At 50.3% G+C, this 18,086-nt stretch overlaps 4 protein-coding genes, besides 1 other annotated feature; 2 read left to right on the forward strand and 2 right to left on the reverse strand.

Annotated features, from left to right (window-relative positions):
• Positions 1–870: 870 nt before the first annotated feature.
• FFUJ_03357 (uncharacterized protein) lies at positions 871–3,303 on the reverse strand (the record flags this gene model as incomplete). XM_023575196.1 has 2 exons in its annotated part: positions 871–2,755; positions 2,810–3,303. 2 exons carry the CDS (start codon positions 3,301–3,303, stop codon positions 871–873), a joined length of 2,379 nt encoding a protein of 792 aa, XP_023428417.1.
• Positions 3,304–5,102: 1,799 nt separating this feature from the next.
• FFUJ_03358 (acyl CoA ligase-like protein) lies at positions 5,103–10,908 on the forward strand (the record flags this gene model as incomplete). XM_023575197.1 has 4 exons in its annotated part: positions 5,103–5,162; positions 5,332–5,358; positions 5,420–10,023; positions 10,074–10,908. The coding sequence occupies 4 exons, from the start codon at positions 5,103–5,105 to the stop codon at positions 10,906–10,908; spliced, it is 5,526 nt and encodes a 1,841-aa protein (XP_023428418.1).
• A 361-nt stretch (positions 10,909–11,269) lies between these two features.
• Positions 11,270–11,351, reverse strand: a tRNA (tRNA-Ser).
• A 179-nt stretch (positions 11,352–11,530) lies between these two features.
• Positions 11,531–14,026, reverse strand: FFUJ_03359 (probable actin cytoskeleton organization and biogenesis; the record flags this gene model as incomplete). Its single annotated transcript, XM_023575198.1, has 1 exon — positions 11,531–14,026. The coding sequence occupies one exon, from the start codon at positions 14,024–14,026 to the stop codon at positions 11,531–11,533; it is 2,496 nt and encodes an 831-aa protein (XP_023428419.1).
• Positions 14,027–15,609: 1,583 nt separating this feature from the next.
• FFUJ_03360 (probable 2-isopropylmalalate synthase) lies at positions 15,610–17,734 on the forward strand (the record flags this gene model as incomplete). XM_023575199.1 has 6 exons in its annotated part: positions 15,610–15,617; positions 15,676–15,712; positions 15,765–15,829; positions 15,885–15,927; positions 15,985–17,571; positions 17,624–17,734. The coding sequence occupies 6 exons, from the start codon at positions 15,610–15,612 to the stop codon at positions 17,732–17,734; spliced, it is 1,851 nt and encodes a 616-aa protein (XP_023428817.1).
• Positions 17,735–18,086: the final 352 nt, after the last annotated feature.

The raw sequence follows: 18,086 nt of genomic DNA on the forward strand, positions 1-18,086 counted from the left end.
AGATCTGTCCTAGCAGCCCTCAACCTTGTTTAGCTTGTAAGCCTGCATCGGCGTTCCCGTCCCCCCCGACCCCTCCAGCCCTCTCAACGGGTCGTTCCCTTCTTCCCCCACCAGATGGGGACAACGTCACTGCTAAAACGGGCGAGCTGAGCTTGGGGGAGCTCGAGGTTCTTTGTTGAAGCTTGGACCCTTTTTGCCTGATCAGATAGACGATTTGATTGTCCTTGACTTGACTTGGCTTGGCTTGGATTTCTTTGAAGATCGCGGCTGGACCTTGAGCTGAGCCGTGCGTTCTGTCGCCTATAGCTTGTGGCTTGAAAGAGAGATCCCACGATTATGGTGTCGTTATTGTTGAAGAAACAAAGAGACTTGACCCGATACTCGAACCATTCACAAAGACATGAGGCTTTAATACAAAGGGTAGCCCTTTCTATAGAGCCTTTGGTAACGGTGATTATAGTTCTCTCTCTCAACAACTGATCTTTCGACCAAGACTAGTTCTCTCAATATCTCCATGATCACTTGACTTCACTGCATCTCATAGCTCGTTCATTCATTCATGTATACAATTTGATTCTCTAATACTAAAACAGTAAGGTGATCATGAACTCCAAACTCCGGACTGAATACTAAGCCAAGTCTAATGTGCTGATTGCTATGCTATGCTGCTATCCTGAACCATGTAAAATGGGGTATTGAAAAAACACGATATATCCCATGACTCCATAGATTTTGACTTATATCCTCTATACCCAATAAAAACCCCATATTCTGTGTAGTCCTCTGACCAGCAGGGATATCGTACTGTTACATCCACTCCATAACTCTAGCAACTTTCGATAGTCCTTGATCATCGCCACCTGCTGCTTCTCAAAGCTTCTTCTTAGGGCTCACTCGGCTGCTTCTCCTCAAAGGTGAGCCCTGAGCCTCCTCGCCAGCGCGACTAGACCCCTCTCGAGAGGGCTTGTCCTTTGCTGGTCGGGCGGGAGGCGAGCCGAAAAGACTGTCGTCGCCCCACGATGCAGTTCTCTGGTTCTTTGGCGTAGAGGGCAGAGCCAGGGATTCTTTCCTAGTGGGCATAGGCAACAGCAAGCCAGAGGTTTGTGCCCTTGTTGGGGAAGTGGTAGCCTTGTTCTCGGTCTGAATAGACTCACGAATGTTCCCAGCCGAGAAGCGGGGGCTTCGTCGCAGTGGCGAGACGGTTTGATTTTGGCGACCAGTCTCTGCCTTGGAACTCGGTTGCACCCCGTCCTCCTGATCTAGGAGCACACTGGGGGATAGAAGATTGTTGATTGATACTCTTTGGGTCCCTCCAGTAGGCTGAGGCCACTTTGAGCTATCCTCGAACTTGGCTGGCTCCTCCTCCTTCTTCGCCTCGGACATGAGTCCTTTATAATCAAACTCATAGTCATTGGCAACGGAAATACTCGACAGCACATCGCTGAAGTTCTTTGTCGAGCCATGGGGTGTCAGTCCAGCAGACATATGTGTAGGAAGAAGTCCATTGGAGGTCGCCGGAATAAACAACTGCTCAGGCTCAGGAGGGCTAGCACGAGAGTGTTTCGACGACCTCTTCTTCCTGGAAGCAGTGTCGCGAGCGGCCCAGAAGTCGAGGCGGCCCATGTGAACGTCAATGGTCTTCAACTCGCTTTCTGGTCTATCTTTATTGCGACCACCGCGGCTCCTATGACGAGCACTGACTTGATGATCCAGATGGTGCTTAACAAGCGCATAGGAGAGACACTCCTCGTAGTTCGGATAAGGAGCTTGTAGTGCTTGACCTGCACGCTTTTTGAACCAAGGCCTGATAGTATGTTCAACGATCGTTGTGTCAGAATCCCGAGTGATGGCCATTTTGTTCGACTTTTCCTTAATGAGGTGCTCGTCGTCGCGATCATCTGGCACCATCTTCCCATTCGCCATCACCTCTATGGGGTCGATACACTGCTCGAAGCACCAAAGGTGCATAACACCAGCCATCTTGAAAGGATCCTTCTGACCACAAGAGGTATGCTGATAAAACTCGTCGAACGCCACGCGGCACCAGCCAGGTCGAATCGTGTTGTTGGTATCAGGACAGTTCGAGTATCGACAGATAGTGTCGGCATCGATAGTTCGTTCTGTGCACTGCGCTGGATTTTGTTGGATCCAGAGCCTTGGATTTCGAGGACAGTTGTAGATATAGTCTTTCAAGTCCTCGGCCGAGAATAGGATCTTTTTCTCCAACTGTCCTGTAGGTAAGTACAGGAATTTAAATCTTCTGCGAGAGACCCAGTCCAATTCCGGGAAGTGGAACATCCCATACATCTTGATTCCAATCTCAAAATCCTTATCCCTTCCACGTTTAGTCTTGAGGGTTCGTCCCTTTCGACCAGGCTTCTTCAAGGGAACTTCGAGGTCGGAGTCGTCATCGTCGCCAAACGCAACATTTCGCTTGCGCTTAGGAGGTGTCTGCAACCAAATTGGCCGTTTATCTGGTTGTTTGGATGGTGCTTGCTGAGTTCTTTGTTGAGGTGGCCGACGAGTCTGGGGAGCTGCCTGTGAAAAGCATGGGCCAGGGTGAGGGTCCTGACGACAATTCGCGCATTTGCTGACTTGGATTATGTTGTGCATAGACTGAGCTTTGATTGCGGCTGGAGGTTGAAGAGAATACGGTCCCATAGCCTGAGGGCCGTAGATCCCTTGGATACCATTGTCCGGGTAATGATAACTAGGTTGATAGGAATTGTAGTCGATATAACTGGGCGGAATGTACCTAGTTCGGATTAGCTGGTGCTTCTTACAAGTCATACAAAGGCATGATACGTACGAGTTTGTTTGTCCACGAGTGTTGAAGAGTGGAAATTGATCATGTGCTGGGAGATCCGCGCTTTGAGAACCTCTACTCAAAGTCGCATTTCCCACTGCAGGCATAGGTAGTGCCAAAGGTTGATGAACTGGTCGGGTCTGCTGCGCCAAAGATGTCTTTGGCACGGGAACTGGGTCCTGTAGCTGATGAGGCTTTGGAGTTCCCATGTCGTTGGGCATATCCGACAGGGAGTTTAGGTCGAATGGGGCAGGAGTGTCAACGGTCGATACAAGTTTAGGATCAACCGCAAGCTGAGCGTCTTCCGTGACTTTACTCGAAGCCATGTCCTGGGATGCTCCAAGGTCGAAATGTTTGATGTAATCTTCGGATGACAACGGGTCGTTGAAATATTGGTCAAAATTGTAATCATCACCCATACCATTCAAAACTTGTTGGCTGATATCTGATATGGTGTTGCCCATGTACTCGGGGGCAGAACTGTACAGATTGTCCATCTGGAAGTGTCCTGAGACTTGCCGGGTTTCTGCTAGGTTTTATGGTGACTACTATTCAGAGCTTGTTGGAACTGGCGAGGTGGTATCGATATGCGCTGTTGCCAGAACTGAGGAGTTGTTCAAGATGTGCGGAAGAGCGTTCAGGGGCAGATAATTGCTTGGGTGAGAACGAAGAGTGAACTAACAAAACAAGTCTGTGGCATCCTTTATATTACTACAAGATAGTTTAGATACAGTAAGAGCTGGAATAGCACATTGTCTTCGTTCAAGGCTTTGTTCCATACGAAAGAACGAGACACCGAACATGAGTAAATTGTAAAAGATGGGCGGTTGTTAGTTGAACAAGGACGTCTACTCACTGGAGGAGAGGGTGTGTTCAACCATTCAACCGTCTTTGTCTGAAAGAGACCCGACTTGGAGCCCCGAACAAAAAAAGAACAAACCAATAGAGTCGAAGCTCCGAAGCCAGACTCCATTTTAGTTTCTATGTTCTATCACTTTTAGATCCTGAGGCCTTGTTAGTACTGAGACTCTGAAATAGAACAAGCGCCAAAGAGAGTGAGAAGGGGTTTTATCAGATTAAAAACATGTTTTTCTACACAAGTGTTCAGAACAGGTCTGTGTTATGTGTGTCTCATCATACAGAAATAGAAACTCGATGAAAGAAATAAACAATAGACATACCACATGATTAGGTCATTAAGCAAATTCGATGCGAATGAAAATACTATTATGGTGAGCATGCTGGTGATTCAATGCATTGCGATTTGGCAAATGTCGAGGTTCATATCAGTCAAGCTGACTCAGACAACACATGACTTCATGGCGTCTAACAATTATCTCAGAATGCCCCAAGAGGCATGAGACTCGCAGCGATCGAGTGATTGTTGTTGAAGTGCAAGGCATGGTGAATGGTGAGAGTGGTAAAATGAGAGGAAATTTTGAGATCGTGAGGGAAGAGGTGTAAAGTGGACCCGGAGATTCGGACCACCGATATCCGATCTTCGAATACCTAGGTAGGTAGGTTACCCTACATCTGAGCTCTGCAGGATCTGAGTATCGTAAAATGAGAAGGGACATATGGCATTTGCATAACTGTTGTTATCGCGGTGGTCTCTCTGGGGTAATTCCACCATTTTTGGGCTTTGCTTTGTGGTGTTTGATGCGATGCGGTCTACACAGTATCGATAGCCAACTCAAGTTTCTTAAAATAGAATACTCCATACAAAAAGCAACAGCTACTAGGTGTGGCCAAGAGAATGACATATCCAACGGCGCGCATTTCCCAAAGGATGTTAGATTCAGTTATACGACACTGGCTAAAGCACCGACCCTGCCGAATACCACGATTGCGACCCTGTTGAGAAGAAGAGCTTCAGTTCAAGGATATTTAACTTGCTTGCTGCGACCAATGCCACGCTAAAACAGTGACCAGCCACTAAATTTAGCGGCCAACATATGCTTGGAGCTGCAAGAGAGGAGGGGCAGCGGGAGGATAAACCCGCAAGGGACCGTATTCTCAGCTAAAAAAACTGGTTAGAATGGTGATACAGCCAAAACAGTCCAGGGGCACCCCGCCCTTTGATCCAACGGGCCCTGTCACAGAACCAATAAGAGTAATCTCTTGCCCGCCCTCCAAGGCTTGAGTTGAGACTACGTCACGAGACTCTGCTATCCCGTCGGGTCCCTTCAACTGGACGGACTGGCACTGGACCTGTGAGACTCAGGTCCGTGGCTAACCTCAAATAAACCCACCAAACTTCATCCTCACTGCGGCCACATCGCCCGACACCGCCATTATGGCTGAAGTCAATCCAGAGCTTCAAGAGCGCCTTGAAGAGTTGGATCGCGAGCTTGAGGTATGTAAATTGTCACTTGATTGTTCACCAAATTCCTACCTTTGTCCCAATTATTGGCTTGGGCGCCTCGGCACGCCATTGGAGCTGGTTTCAAGGTCATTTGTTGATGTCGCATGCGATCAAAAACCATCCTCTCGATATATCATGGCTAACCTTGAGTTCTCTGCAGGAAGGCGATATTACACAGAAGGGGCAAGTAACTCTGCGACTCAGGCATTAACCTTTACCGTTCAAACTAACGCGCCCAAAGCTACCAGAAGCGACGAACTCAGCTCTTCTCTCAATTCCTCGGTTCCCCTCCACCTCAAGTTGCTGCTCTCGCCGAACCTCAGTCTGGTCTACGCATACACTCTCCTGATGACTCGGCCCATCCTTCAGGCGATGGTCACCGCGCCGCTGCATATGCCTCTCTCGGTGCCAGCAGCGGCCCGATCCCCGATACACCAGACTCACCTATATACCGTCCACATTCTGGCTATGCCCCGTCCTCAGAATCACCGAGACCTCCGCCGGAGCAGGCACCGGCCTCGCTTTTGCGACCGGGAGGCCCCATGGCTGCGGGATCAACGGCTGCCCACCGAGACTCCCTCTTCTTCTCCCCCTCGCACGTCGTTGAGCCTGAAACCCGAACAGGTACCATGAGATCGGGGGACTATGCTTTCAGACCAGAGCAGCAAGGCGCATACCCTGATCAGCAGTATCAGCAGCAGCAACAGTATCAACAACCGCCGCAGCAGCAGCCTGACGGACGAACCACCACGCTACTCGATTCGCAAGGATATTTCTCGGACTTTGCGGGACAGCAGCATTATGATCAGGGCCAAACTATCGAGTACGGAGGACCTCAGCAGCGATACTCTTCCAGCGATGCCTTTTCTCCTACTGCCGCCATGGCGCCGCCAATGCTCACAACCAACGATCTCCCGCCTCCCGAGGCCCTCGAATACCAACTACCACTAGATCCCCGCGAGGTTCCCTTCGCCATTCAAGATCCCCATGACGATTCAACGCCAATGTCAAAGTTCGATAACATCGCAGCTGTTCTTCGACATAGAGGCCGAACGATCGCCAAGAAACCAGCATATTGGGTGTTGGACAGCAAGGGCAAGGAGATTGCATCAATTACGTGGGACAAACTGGCGTCCAGAGCCGAGAAGGTGGCACAAGTTATCAGAGACAAGAGCTCTCTATACCGTGGCGATCGAGTTGCGCTTATATATCGCGATTCTGAAGTCATTGACTTTGCAATTGCCTTACTGGGATGCTTCATCGCCGGAGTTGTTGCTGTACCCATCAACGACTTGCAGGACTACCAACGCTTGAATCACATTCTTACCACAACACAAGCCCATCTGGCCCTTACCACCGACAACAACCTCAAAGCCTTCCAGCGAGATATCACAACTCAGAAGTTGACATGGCCAAAGGGTGTCGAATGGTGGAAGACGAACGAGTTCGGCAGTTATCACCCTAAGAAGAAAGATGACGTCCCGCCCTTGGTCGTTCCTGATCTGGCTTATATCGAGTTTTCGAGAGCACCAACCGGAGATTTGAGAGGCGTTGTTCTCAGCCACCGAACCATAATGCATCAAATGGCTTGTCTTAGCGCCATTATCTCTACAATTCCAGGCAACGGTCCAGGGGATACCTTCAATCCGTCTCTGCGGGATAAGAACGGCCGACTGATTGGTGGTGGCGCAAGTAGCGAGATCCTGGTCTCGTACCTTGACCCTCGTCAGGGCATTGGCATGATCCTGAGCGTGCTGCTGACGGTGTATGGTGGCCACACTACTGTTTGGTTCGACAACAAAGCTGTTGATGTTCCTGGACTCTACGCCCATCTCCTTACAAAGTACAAATCGACCATCATGATCGCAGATTACCCTGGTCTCAAACGAGCCGCTTATAATTACCAGCAAGAGCCATTGATAACCCGAAATTTCAAGAAGGGGATGGAACCAAACTTCCAGATGATCAAACTCTGTTTGATCGATACTCTGACAGTAGACAGCCAGTTTCACGAAGTTCTAGCTGATCGATGGCTCCGACCTTTAAGAAACCCTCGTGCTCGCGAGGTTGTTGCTCCTATGCTCTGTCTGCCTGAGCATGGAGGTATGGTTATTAGTGTGCGTGATTGGTTGGGAGGGGAAGAACGCATGGGCTGTCCCTTGAAGCTCGATTTAGAAGACGAAACAGATTCAGATGGCGAAGAGAAGGAAGAAACCGAGAAGCCTACAATTTCCAATGGCTTTGGCAGCCTTCTGAGTGGCGGAGGCACCACCACAACGGAAGAAAGAGCAAAGAACGAGCTTGGAGAGGTTCTTTTGGACCGCGAGGCTCTAAAAACGAATGAAGTCGTGGTTGTGGCCATTGGAAACGAGGCCCGGAAGAGGGTGACGGAAGATCCAAGATTGGTTCGAGTTGGTGCCTTTGGATATCCAATACCAGATGCCACACTCTGTGTGGTAGATCCTGAAACAGGTCTACTGGCTTCACCCCACTCTGTGGGTGAGATCTGGGTAGACTCTCCCTCTCTATCTGGTGGTTTCTGGGCACAGCCAAAGAACACTGAGCTCATTTTCCACGCCCGCCCTTACAAGTTCGACCCAGGTGACCCGACGCCCCAGCCTGTGGAGCCCGAGTTCCTTCGAACGGGTCTGTTGGGTACCGTTATTGAGGGTAAAATCTTTGTTCTAGGCCTCTACGAAGACCGCATTCGACAGAAGGTTGAGTGGGTTGAGCATGGGCACGAACTGGCCGAGTACCGCTATTTCTTTGTTCAACATATCGTGGTGAGCATAGTCAAGAATGTTCCAAAGATCTATGACTGTTCAGCATTTGACGTCTTTGTCAACGATGAACACCTGCCAGTTGTGGTGTTGGAATCGGCAGCCGCCTCAACGGCACCGTTGACCTCTGGAGGGCCTCCACGACAACCGGATACTGCCCTCCTGGAGTCGTTGGCCGAGCGTTGTATGGAGGTTCTTATTGCAGAGCATCATCTTAGACTGTACTGCGTTATGATCACAGCACCGAATACGTTGCCACGTGTTGTCAAGAATGGGCGACGCGAAATTGGAAACATGCTCTGTCGCCGAGAATTTGATCTCGGCAACCTTCCCTGCGTGCACGTCAAGTTTGGCGTGGAACATGCAGTTCTTAACCTTCCTATTGGTGTGGACCCCATGGGTGGTATTTGGTCACCGTTGGCCTCAGACTCGCGTGCCGAGTTTCTGTTGCCAGCAGACAAGCAATACTCGGGTGTCGATAGAAGAGAAGTGGTTATTGACGACCGGACATCTACTCCATTGAACAACTTCTCCTGCATCTCCGACCTTGTTCAATGGCGTGTCGCCCGCCAGCCAGAAGAATTGGCCTACTGCACAATTGACGGCAGAGGTCGAGAAGGTAAGGGTGTTACATGGAAGAAGTTCGACACCAAAGTTGCCTCCGTTGCTATGTATCTGAAGAACAAGGTCAAGGTGAGACCTGGTGACCACATCATCCTTATGTATACGCATTCAGAGGAGTTTGTTTTTGCCATCCATGCGTGTATCTGCTTGGGAGCCATCATAATCCCCATTGCGCCCCTCGACCAGAACCGACTGAATGAGGATGTTCCTGCTTTCCTCCATATCGTGGCGGATTACAACGTCAAGGCTGTGTTGGTCAATTCCGAGGTGGACCATCTTATCAAGGTCAAGCCTGTGGCCAGTCATATCAAGCAATCAGCGCAGGTTCTGAAGATTACCAGTCCTGCGGTCTACAACACGACCAAGCCACCGAAGCAGAGCAGTGGACTAAGGGATTTGAGATTCACCATTGACCCAGCCTGGATTCGACCGGGCTATCCTGTTATTGTTTGGACATACTGGACCCCCGACCAACGACGTATTTCTGTTCAGCTTGGCCATGACACAATCATGGGCATGTGCAAGGTCCAGAAGGAAACCTGCCAAATGACTAGTTCAAGACCTGTGCTCGGATGTGTACGAAGCTCGACTGGTCTCGGTTTCATCCATACAGCTTTGATGGGCATTTACATCGGAACGCCCACCTACCTCCTATCACCAGTGGAATTCGCAGCTAATCCCATGTCTCTCTTTGTCACATTGTCCAGATATAAGATTAAGGATACTTATGCGACGCCGCAGATGCTTGACCATGCCATGGCTGCCATGCAAGCCAAGGGTTTTACGCTGCACGAACTCAAGAACATGATGATCACTGCGGAGAGCCGACCAAGAGTTGATGTCTTCCAAAAGGTCAGGCTTCACTTCGCTGGAGCTGGTCTGGACAGAACCGCTATCAACACAGTGTATTCGCACGTCCTGAACCCCATGGTTGCCTCGCGATCTTACATGTGCATTGAGCCTATCGAACTGTGGCTTGATACACAAGCCCTTCGCCGTGGCTTGGTTATTCCCGTAGACCCTGAATCAGATCCTCTTGCCTTGCTGGTACAGGACAGTGGTATGGTTCCTGTGTCGACACAAATCGCCATCATCAACCCTGAGAGCAGAGTCCACTGTCTCGATGGCGAGTATGGTGAGATCTGGGTTGACTCTGAAGCTTGTGTCAAGTCCTTCTACGGTTCCAAGGATGCTTTCGATGCTGAGCGTTTTGATGGCCGCGCTGTTGATGGAGACCCAAACATTCAGTACATCAGAACAGGTGACTTGGGATTCCTTCACAATGTTAGCCGACCCATTGGCCCCAACGGCGCTCTGGTGGATATGCAGGTTCTGTTTGTTCTTGGAAATATTGGTGAAACTTTCGAGATCAACGGTCTGAGCCATTTCCCTATGGATATCGAAAACTCTGTCGAGCGATGCCACAGAAATATTGTACAGAATGGCTGGTAAGTTACAAAGCTCTCAAGAATGAAGAAATCTGCTTACAAGAACACAGTGCTGTGTTCCAAGCTGGTGGTCTGATAGTCGTTCTCGTTGAAGTCAACCGCAAGCCGTACTTGGCATCAATCGTCCCTGTCATCGTTAATGCGATCCTGAACGAGCATCAGATCATTGTTGATATTGTCGCATTTGTAAACAAGGGAGACTTCCCAAGATCTCGACTAGGAGAGAAGCAGCGTGGCAAGATTCTCGGTGGTTGGGTCAGCCGAAAGCTTAGAACCCTAGCACAGTTCTCCATCCGCGATATGGATGCTGAATCTACTGCAGGTGACGTTATGGACCAGGCTAGGGCTTCCATGGTCAGCGTACGAAGCGGAGGCGGTGCAGCACCAGGATCTTCCAGCTTGAGAAATGTCGAGCCAGCTCCTCAGATCTTGGAGCAGGAGGAATATGATCAGGCAACTCCTCGTCATGACTATGAGCCAACACAGACAATGGTCTCTGAGCTTCCAGATCAAGAGACACCGACAGGGTTCCAGCACGCACAGTTTGAGCACCCACCTCAATCTGCAGGCTCTGGACCACCGACACAGCTGAATCTTTCTCACCAGCCTGACCAAGGATTCGACATCCCTGACTTTTCACGGTATAGTGGTGCCGAGCAAGGGCAGGGCCCTGTTCACAGACGTCCCGTTCCTGGTCACGCACCACCTCCTGAGCCCATCTCAGGGAACGGTCAAGCGCCGCCCCAGATCCGGCTACCAGGCGTGGACGGACGTGAAGAGGTGAGCTTTTGGCAGCAGCAGAACAAGGGAGAGAAAAGCGAGGAGGACTGGACAGCTGAAGCCATCATGCATATGAATCTGGCAGGTGATATGAACCCTCGATGATAATTACGACATGCATACGTGATGAAGCGGAGTTGGAGTTGGGATTATCTAGAAACGAACATAGCAGACAATTGGACTCATTGGCCTATGGCCATCATCTATTTGCTTTCATAAGAAAACCGTACAGTCTGGATATCTAGAGAGTGTCTACTACTTGATTTGAAGTTACAAGTAGCGAGAGCATTCCGTGCATAAGCGACTACGTTTATGAGGCCATGGTGATTAGCCCTATGGCCAGCAATCAGCTACGGAGATGCAATCGGATTTAGCTGTCCAAGTCGAGTGGCAAACGTATGGGAAACGTAGGCAATGGAGCAAAAAATGAATTCCTGTACAGTATAGGAACAAAAGATGAACCAATCGACGCAGGCCTGATTCGAACAGACGCCTCCGAAGAGAATAGATTTCTAGTCTATCGCATTAGACCACTCTGCCACTGCGCCTTAGCTGATTGGATAGTGATCGTCGTGTCTAACTCTGGATGTGGATGCTTCCGTAGTGTTGTGGACATCCCAAACCCCAGTCCCCAGTCCCCATCTATGCTAACGCTAGTATAGTAGTATACAGAGTGTAAGTTGAATTGAGAATAACAAAATGCTTGGTATATAGAGTCGAGTCGCTATTATCTCATCCTTCTCTTCCTCTCCATATCTGAGAGGGCTCGTTTGACTATTCCCTCTGCTTCTGCAATGACATCGTTTCCTCGTCGCCATGTATATAGGGCCACACCTAGCCCGTCCAGCTGTTCGTGTGCTCGTGCTAATCTCCTCCTCCATAATTCTAATTTCTTGTTTACTGCTTGTGGACCCAGCGTTGGTGAGCCTGGTGTTGATGTGTTGCCGCCGTCTGACTGATAAGTCGATCTTCCTGAACCAAATGACGGAGGGGGATTTGATGACGGTGGCGGGAGCGGATCGTAGTCTACGTCTAGATTGGCCATATTCTGAGTCGGTCGTGGTGGAAGACGTGGATTTTGGTTCGACTCGGTGATGCTTGAGGGTGTACCACGTCGTCGTGGCGGAGGTGGAGGAGGACGATCTCCAGAATTAGAGCGAGCTGGGATTTTGAAACCACCATTGCTGCTGCCTGAGCTCTGCTGCGAGGAGTTGTGAATCTGTTTCAGAGGATGAGGCACTGATGGTTCTCTGACCTGCACCGCTGGTCTTCTAGGCGGCGGCGGCGGAGGTATCTCATCAGAATTCTGCCTGCTGAGACCCTTGTTCAACTCGGTGATCGACTTGGCACTCCTCAACGCAACCGGTTTTGCCGGTCTGGGCGGAGGTGGCTTACGTCCACCAAGTAGATCAGTCGTACTGGCACTCTTGGAGTGGGCATTGGCACTGGCATTTCGAACCTGAGAGAGAGCCGCATTGCGATCGATCTTGGCCTCCCCTGGCTCGTCTGAGAAGTCGATCAGAGTTCCCATAGTCGGGCCTGGGGGAGGTTTGCTTTCTCCCCGATATCCGCCAGGCCCCAGGTTCTGGTATGAAGGGTTTCTTGAAACATTTCTTGAAGCGTTGCTGGAAGTAGCTGGGGTCTTTGGTCGACCAAAGTCATACCCTGAGTTGGAGTTGAAGAATGCTGTCTCCTCTGGTGTTGTGACATCTCGAATGAAGACCGCGAGGATCCGTCCTGGGTTCGCAAGGGCAAGCTCCGTGTAAACCTCCAAGTCAGCTTCTCCGCTGTCTCCCACAAGAATGAACATCCTTTCAGGGAAATCTCGTAGTAGGCGAGTAAGTGTAGATCGCTTTCTTTCTGCCACTGGCTCAAAGATACCCTGCAACATGCCGCTGTATTGCTTTAGATGAAGCGATCCTGGTGGCAGGCCGTGCATCTTGAAGAAACTGGCTAGGACTGGGAAAAGCTGCCACGGACTGTTTGAGCAGTAATGAATGCTCACACCCATGTCGGCCATGCGATTGTACCACTCTTTAACACCTTCGACAGAGAGCTCACCTAGATCTCGGATGAAGGTGTTGCGGAAGATCTCCTTGGCACCCGCAGAAATATTGGACTTCTTGACTGTATCGTCAATGTCGCTGATAAGACTGACTCCGTATGGCTCAATGACTTTGATCTCTTGGATAGCTGACAGATCCTCATCCGCCAGAACTCTAACATGAGTTGGGATAAAGTCGAGAGCAGCACGAATGACGAAATGACCCGCATCGTTGGTCATGACGGTCTTTGATTGAGACTTCTCGCTGTTGTAGAAGAAGAAAGTGACTGGTAGAGCAACAGAGGGATTTGTCATGAAAGGAGCAATTCGAGCCATGAGATTGGCATTAGCCAAAATGAGATCACTGTCGCTCATCTCGCTGGCAGTGGTATTCGATGTCATAGTTTTGGCTGGCATCGTTGGACTGGAAGGCGCAGAATCAGGAGATTGGTTGCCCTGGCGAGAAGGATAGTAAAAGCTGTCCGTAAGAGGGTCATCGTTGTCAGGCGTCTTCTCACTGAAGCCTCCCTGGTATGCAACCTGCTTCTCTCGCTGTCCTACTCTTTCAATGCGCCGAGCTTCAGAGTTGATCTTCTCCTGCTCTTTTTGCTCCTCGTGTATTTGATGATGCGTACGTGGAAGCCCGGTCTCTGGATTGTATGTTTGGTCTGCTCTGGGCGCAGGGATACCACTGAGCTGCCGCGCCAAACCGATGAGAACTCTGTTTCTCCTTGTCATGGGACCGCTGTGAGGCGTATAGATCCAGCCTCGGACATCAACATCAATAATGGCTCTTTCATCTTCGTTCCGTTCCCATTCATTTCGCCAAAAGCCTTCATCTCTGATGCTTCCATGTGGCGCATCCGAGTCGTGCATCGCCATCTCGCCCCAATCACGCTTGGTGTGCTGTTTCGCATACGACGGAAACAGTACCATTTGGCAGTCGCCTTTCACTGTGATCGCAACATCTGGAAATGCGCCGGGGATGTGTATCCGTCCGTGGTTCTCATGTCCTGAGGCTGCAGGTCCTGCCCTGGTCTGGGCATATGATTCCTTTATCTCGGACACTGCGGCTTGGCCGCTTCTGTACAAATTCCCTGCCATAGCTGCCAAGCGCTTCCTCCTATATCCCCTCTCGCCATCCCCAGGGCTCGCAGCCCGGTTTGAGCCATATCCCATCATGATTCCTGCTGTCTGGGGCGTTTTGTGCGCCACTGAACCCTTGGATCGGGTCCTTGCATGCTTGACAGGGCGGTTCGCTTGAGATCCTAGCCAGAGCTGTCTCCCTTGCCGCTTGACGATGTCCAAAATGCGCGATTGATCCGCGCGCCTCCGTTGGCGCTCAAGAATGTATCGGTAAACTCGGGACTGGAACCTGTGCTTGAGACGCGGAAGAGTGTTGAGGTGGAAATTGAGTAGTCGTTCACGGTATCGGTCTCTTACAGCGCGAGGGAACAGGAAGCGTGCGAGGCTCTGCTTGTGACGCGGGTGAGGGCGATAGGGGCCGAAGAATCTGAACGGCGCCAGCTTGTCGACTTTTTATACGAATTGGACTATAGTAGAGTCAGACGAGGCTCTCTCGGGATTGCGATGGCGGCTGACAGGTTGGGATATTTATTGGAGGTAGGGACAGATCTCAGGCGGCTGAGTCTTCTGATGGGGGGTTGCTCAGCCTGACACTGGCACTGGCAGGGCTGTCAGTTAACGGCGGAGATGATGACGGTAGCACATGATTTGGACGAGTCTCAGTGTATTTGAAGATGGTTTGCTGCTCTCAGATACCGAGACACAAAAGAGAGAGAGACAGTGTAGCTCGTGACCCTAGTCTAGTCTAGACCTGGCACAGTCTAGTAAGCTCGCTCAGTTGCAGTTCTTCTGTGCCGATCAGACCTTACGTCATCAGCTATGGCCATTTAATGAAATGGGGCCTGGCCTGCAGCTATAGCTAGGTACGTACCTAGTGGCAGTGGTAGAGACCTGGCTCCCGTGATAAAATCGGAGGTATCCATAATATGCCGAGATCCAGTTTTGACCCCCGAGAATTGAAGTAGATACCGGCCCGTCTTCTTGAGGCCGATGCCGTTGATCGGTGTTACCTTGACTTTATTATCGGGCTATGATATTGGTAGCAGTTGACTTACTGTAGATGTCAGTATAATGCTTCTGAGTGTCAGTGAAAAAATAGTCTTTTCACAAGTCTGAGTCTTTGGACTAGTTACTAAACTATTTCATCACAGAACATTCACTCAACCTACAAACAACTTCCAATGAACACACTCTTCAGCTCACAGATTTAATACAATGACCTAGATACAAATAATCGGGTATATCTTCAATAGTGACAAGGATTCCTCTTCTCCAGTCTTGACTAGTAAACCTTTGATGGGCCCTCCTCCGACTCCGGATTCGGATAACAGCGGGCAATCAAGGTACAAGCAAAAAAACAAGCAGAGCTGCAGAGCAATTGTATCATGTCGCAAGGGAATGCCCCTCCAAAAATGTCAATTACCTTGTCTTTCACTCGCTGTAACCTCCCACCTCAGGGCGCGCCTCCAAATCAAATCTACTCTAACTCCGTACTACCCCGCCTCCGCTACCGTGACTCAAACTTTTTGACTTTGACTGACTCAATCTTTTTTTTGTACGTCTCATTCTTAGAAACTATTTGTATTCGTGCTTCTTCCTTCATTATACTCATATTTTGACAGCTACACTCTGCTTGGAATTGAGATCAAGTTGCTCTTCAACATCCCATTGCCAAGATGACTATGTACGTTGCGATATCGGCCTTTCAGACATGCCATGATACTAACATTTTTCCTTGCCAGGCTCAAGGAACCGTGGAAGAAATACAAGCCGTTCAAGGTGAGTTTTGTTTTCAATCAACCTCAGGTGATCTTATGATTAACCTTCTCAGGCTCCTAAACTGCCAAATCGAACATGGCCCGACAAGACCATCGAGAAGGCCCCTCGCTGGCTTTCGTACGTCATCAATTGACACTCATGAGACACTTGAATAATACTAATTCCCTTAAAGAAGCTGTCTGCGCGATGGCAACCAGAGTCTGCCCGATCCCATGGTACGTTCCCCTCAGTAACACGCCCAATTGCGACACGAGACTGACCTGTCATGATAGAACGGCGAGGAGAAGTGGCGATACTTCAAGATGCTCTGCGATCTAGGCTACAAGGAGATTGAAGTCTCTTTCCCCTCTGCCTCCCAAACCGACTTCGACTTCACCCAGCGCCTGATCCAGACCCCAGGAGCTGTCCCCGACGATGTATTCCTACAAGTCCTGTCCCCCTGCCGACCCGACCTCATTCGCAGAACCGTCGAGTCTGTCCGCGGTGCTAAGAACGCCATCATTCACATCTACCTTGCTACAAGCGCATGCTTCCGTCAAGTAGTCTTTGGCTACACTGAGGAGCAGACCCTGGAGCTTGCTGTAGAGTGCACCAAGCTGGTCAGATCTCTGACAAAGGATAACCCTGAGGCCTCTGGCACCAACTGGCAATTCGAGTTCTCCCCCGAGTGCTTCTCAGACACAGACCCTGACTATGCCGTGAGAGTCTGCCAGGCTGTCAAGGCTGCTTGGGGACCTGACGCGACCAAGGGCGACCAGATCATCCTGAACCTCCCCGCCACAGTAGAACTGGCGACGCCCAACATCTACGCCGATCTGATCGAATACTTCTGCAACAACATTGGCGACAGACAGGATGTTTGTATCTCCCTGCATCCCCACAACGACCGTGGATGCAGTATTGCTGCTGCTGAGCTTGCTCAAATGGCCGGCGCTGATCGAGTAGAGGGCTGTCTGTTTGGTAACGGCGAGCGAACCGGAAACGTCGATCTCGTCACTCTGGCCCTTAACCTGTACACACAAGGTGTCAGCCCTAACATTGACTTCTCCGACCTGAACTCAGTCATCGACATGGTTGAGTCTTGCACCAAGATCCCCGTCCACCAGCGTGCTCCTTATGGCGGCAGTCTGGTATGCGCTGCTTTCTCTGGTAGCCATCAAGATGCTATCAAGAAGGGTTTCCAGGACCGCAAGGCCAAGGGTCTGGGCCACGAGGACCCCTGGAACGGCATGCCCTACCTGCCACTGGACCCCCGAGATATCGGCCGCAACTACGAGGCCATCATCCGTGTCAACTCTCAGTCTGGAAAGGGAGGAAGCGCTTTCATTGTGCACACCAAGCTCCAGCTTGACCTTCCCCGCGGTCTCCAAGTCGCCTTTTCCAAGGTCGTCCAGAAGAAGAGTGAGGAGGTCGGACGCGAGCTGCTGGCAAATGAGATCACCTCTCTGTTTGAGAACACATACTTCCTCAACAACAACCCTCATTTCAGCCTGGTGGACTACAGCATCACACCTGACCGATCGCGATCTCCTGCTCCCGCAGCACACGGCAGAACACAAGACACCAAGGATTTTATCCGTATCTTTGAGGGTGTCCTGCTGGTGAACGGCAAGGAGCTGAAGCTGCGTGGCCGTGGTAACGGTCCCATTTCCAGCATGGTTTCAGCCCTCAAGGAGCTTAACATCGAGTTTGATGTCAATGACTACAAGGAGCACGCCATTGGCGAGGGACGCGGTGTCAAGGCTGCCTCATATATCGAGTGCAAGCCCGTTGGTAGCAAGCAGTCAGTATGGGGTGTTGGTATCCACGAGGATGTGGTACAGAGTTCTCTGATCGCTCTCCTGAGCGCAGCTAGCAACGTAAGTCTCTAACAACTTCTTCCGGTGGAATAAACACTGACAACATGTGCAGTTCGTCACCAGCAGACCCGCCAGCCCTACTCAGAAGCCCACTGATGCTCCTGCTCCCCAAGAGACCCCTAGTGTGGTGTCTATTCTGGAGGAGAAGGCAAATGGCATGTAAAGCGAATGAAAACAAGACAAGAAAAAAGAAAAGAAAATTGAAAAGGGGGCTTTCCTCTCGACTTGCCGCGAACCGCTTGGCATGTTTGTACAGTTAGTTCATGTTGTTCATATGAATGAGGGGGCGTGAGTGCTGAAAAGCTTTGTCATATTGAGGAGTTAGTCAAAAATTGAAGATAATTGACTTGATCAAAGGTTCGAGATCATCGCGATAGGAGGGTACTACATCGTGTGTCTTTTCTTGGTTTATTCCTCCCTACCTGTGACTCCTGAACCGTATTACATCGTCATGTGTCTTCGGTTCAATCGTTCTTGGTGATGCCAAAGACTTCTCAAACTTCGGTAAGCTGTTG

This window comes from Fusarium fujikuroi, chromosome FFUJ_chr03 (genome assembly GCF_900079805.1).
Source record: "Fusarium fujikuroi IMI 58289 draft genome, chromosome FFUJ_chr03".
NCBI lineage: Eukaryota > Fungi > Ascomycota > Sordariomycetes > Hypocreales > Nectriaceae > Fusarium > Fusarium fujikuroi.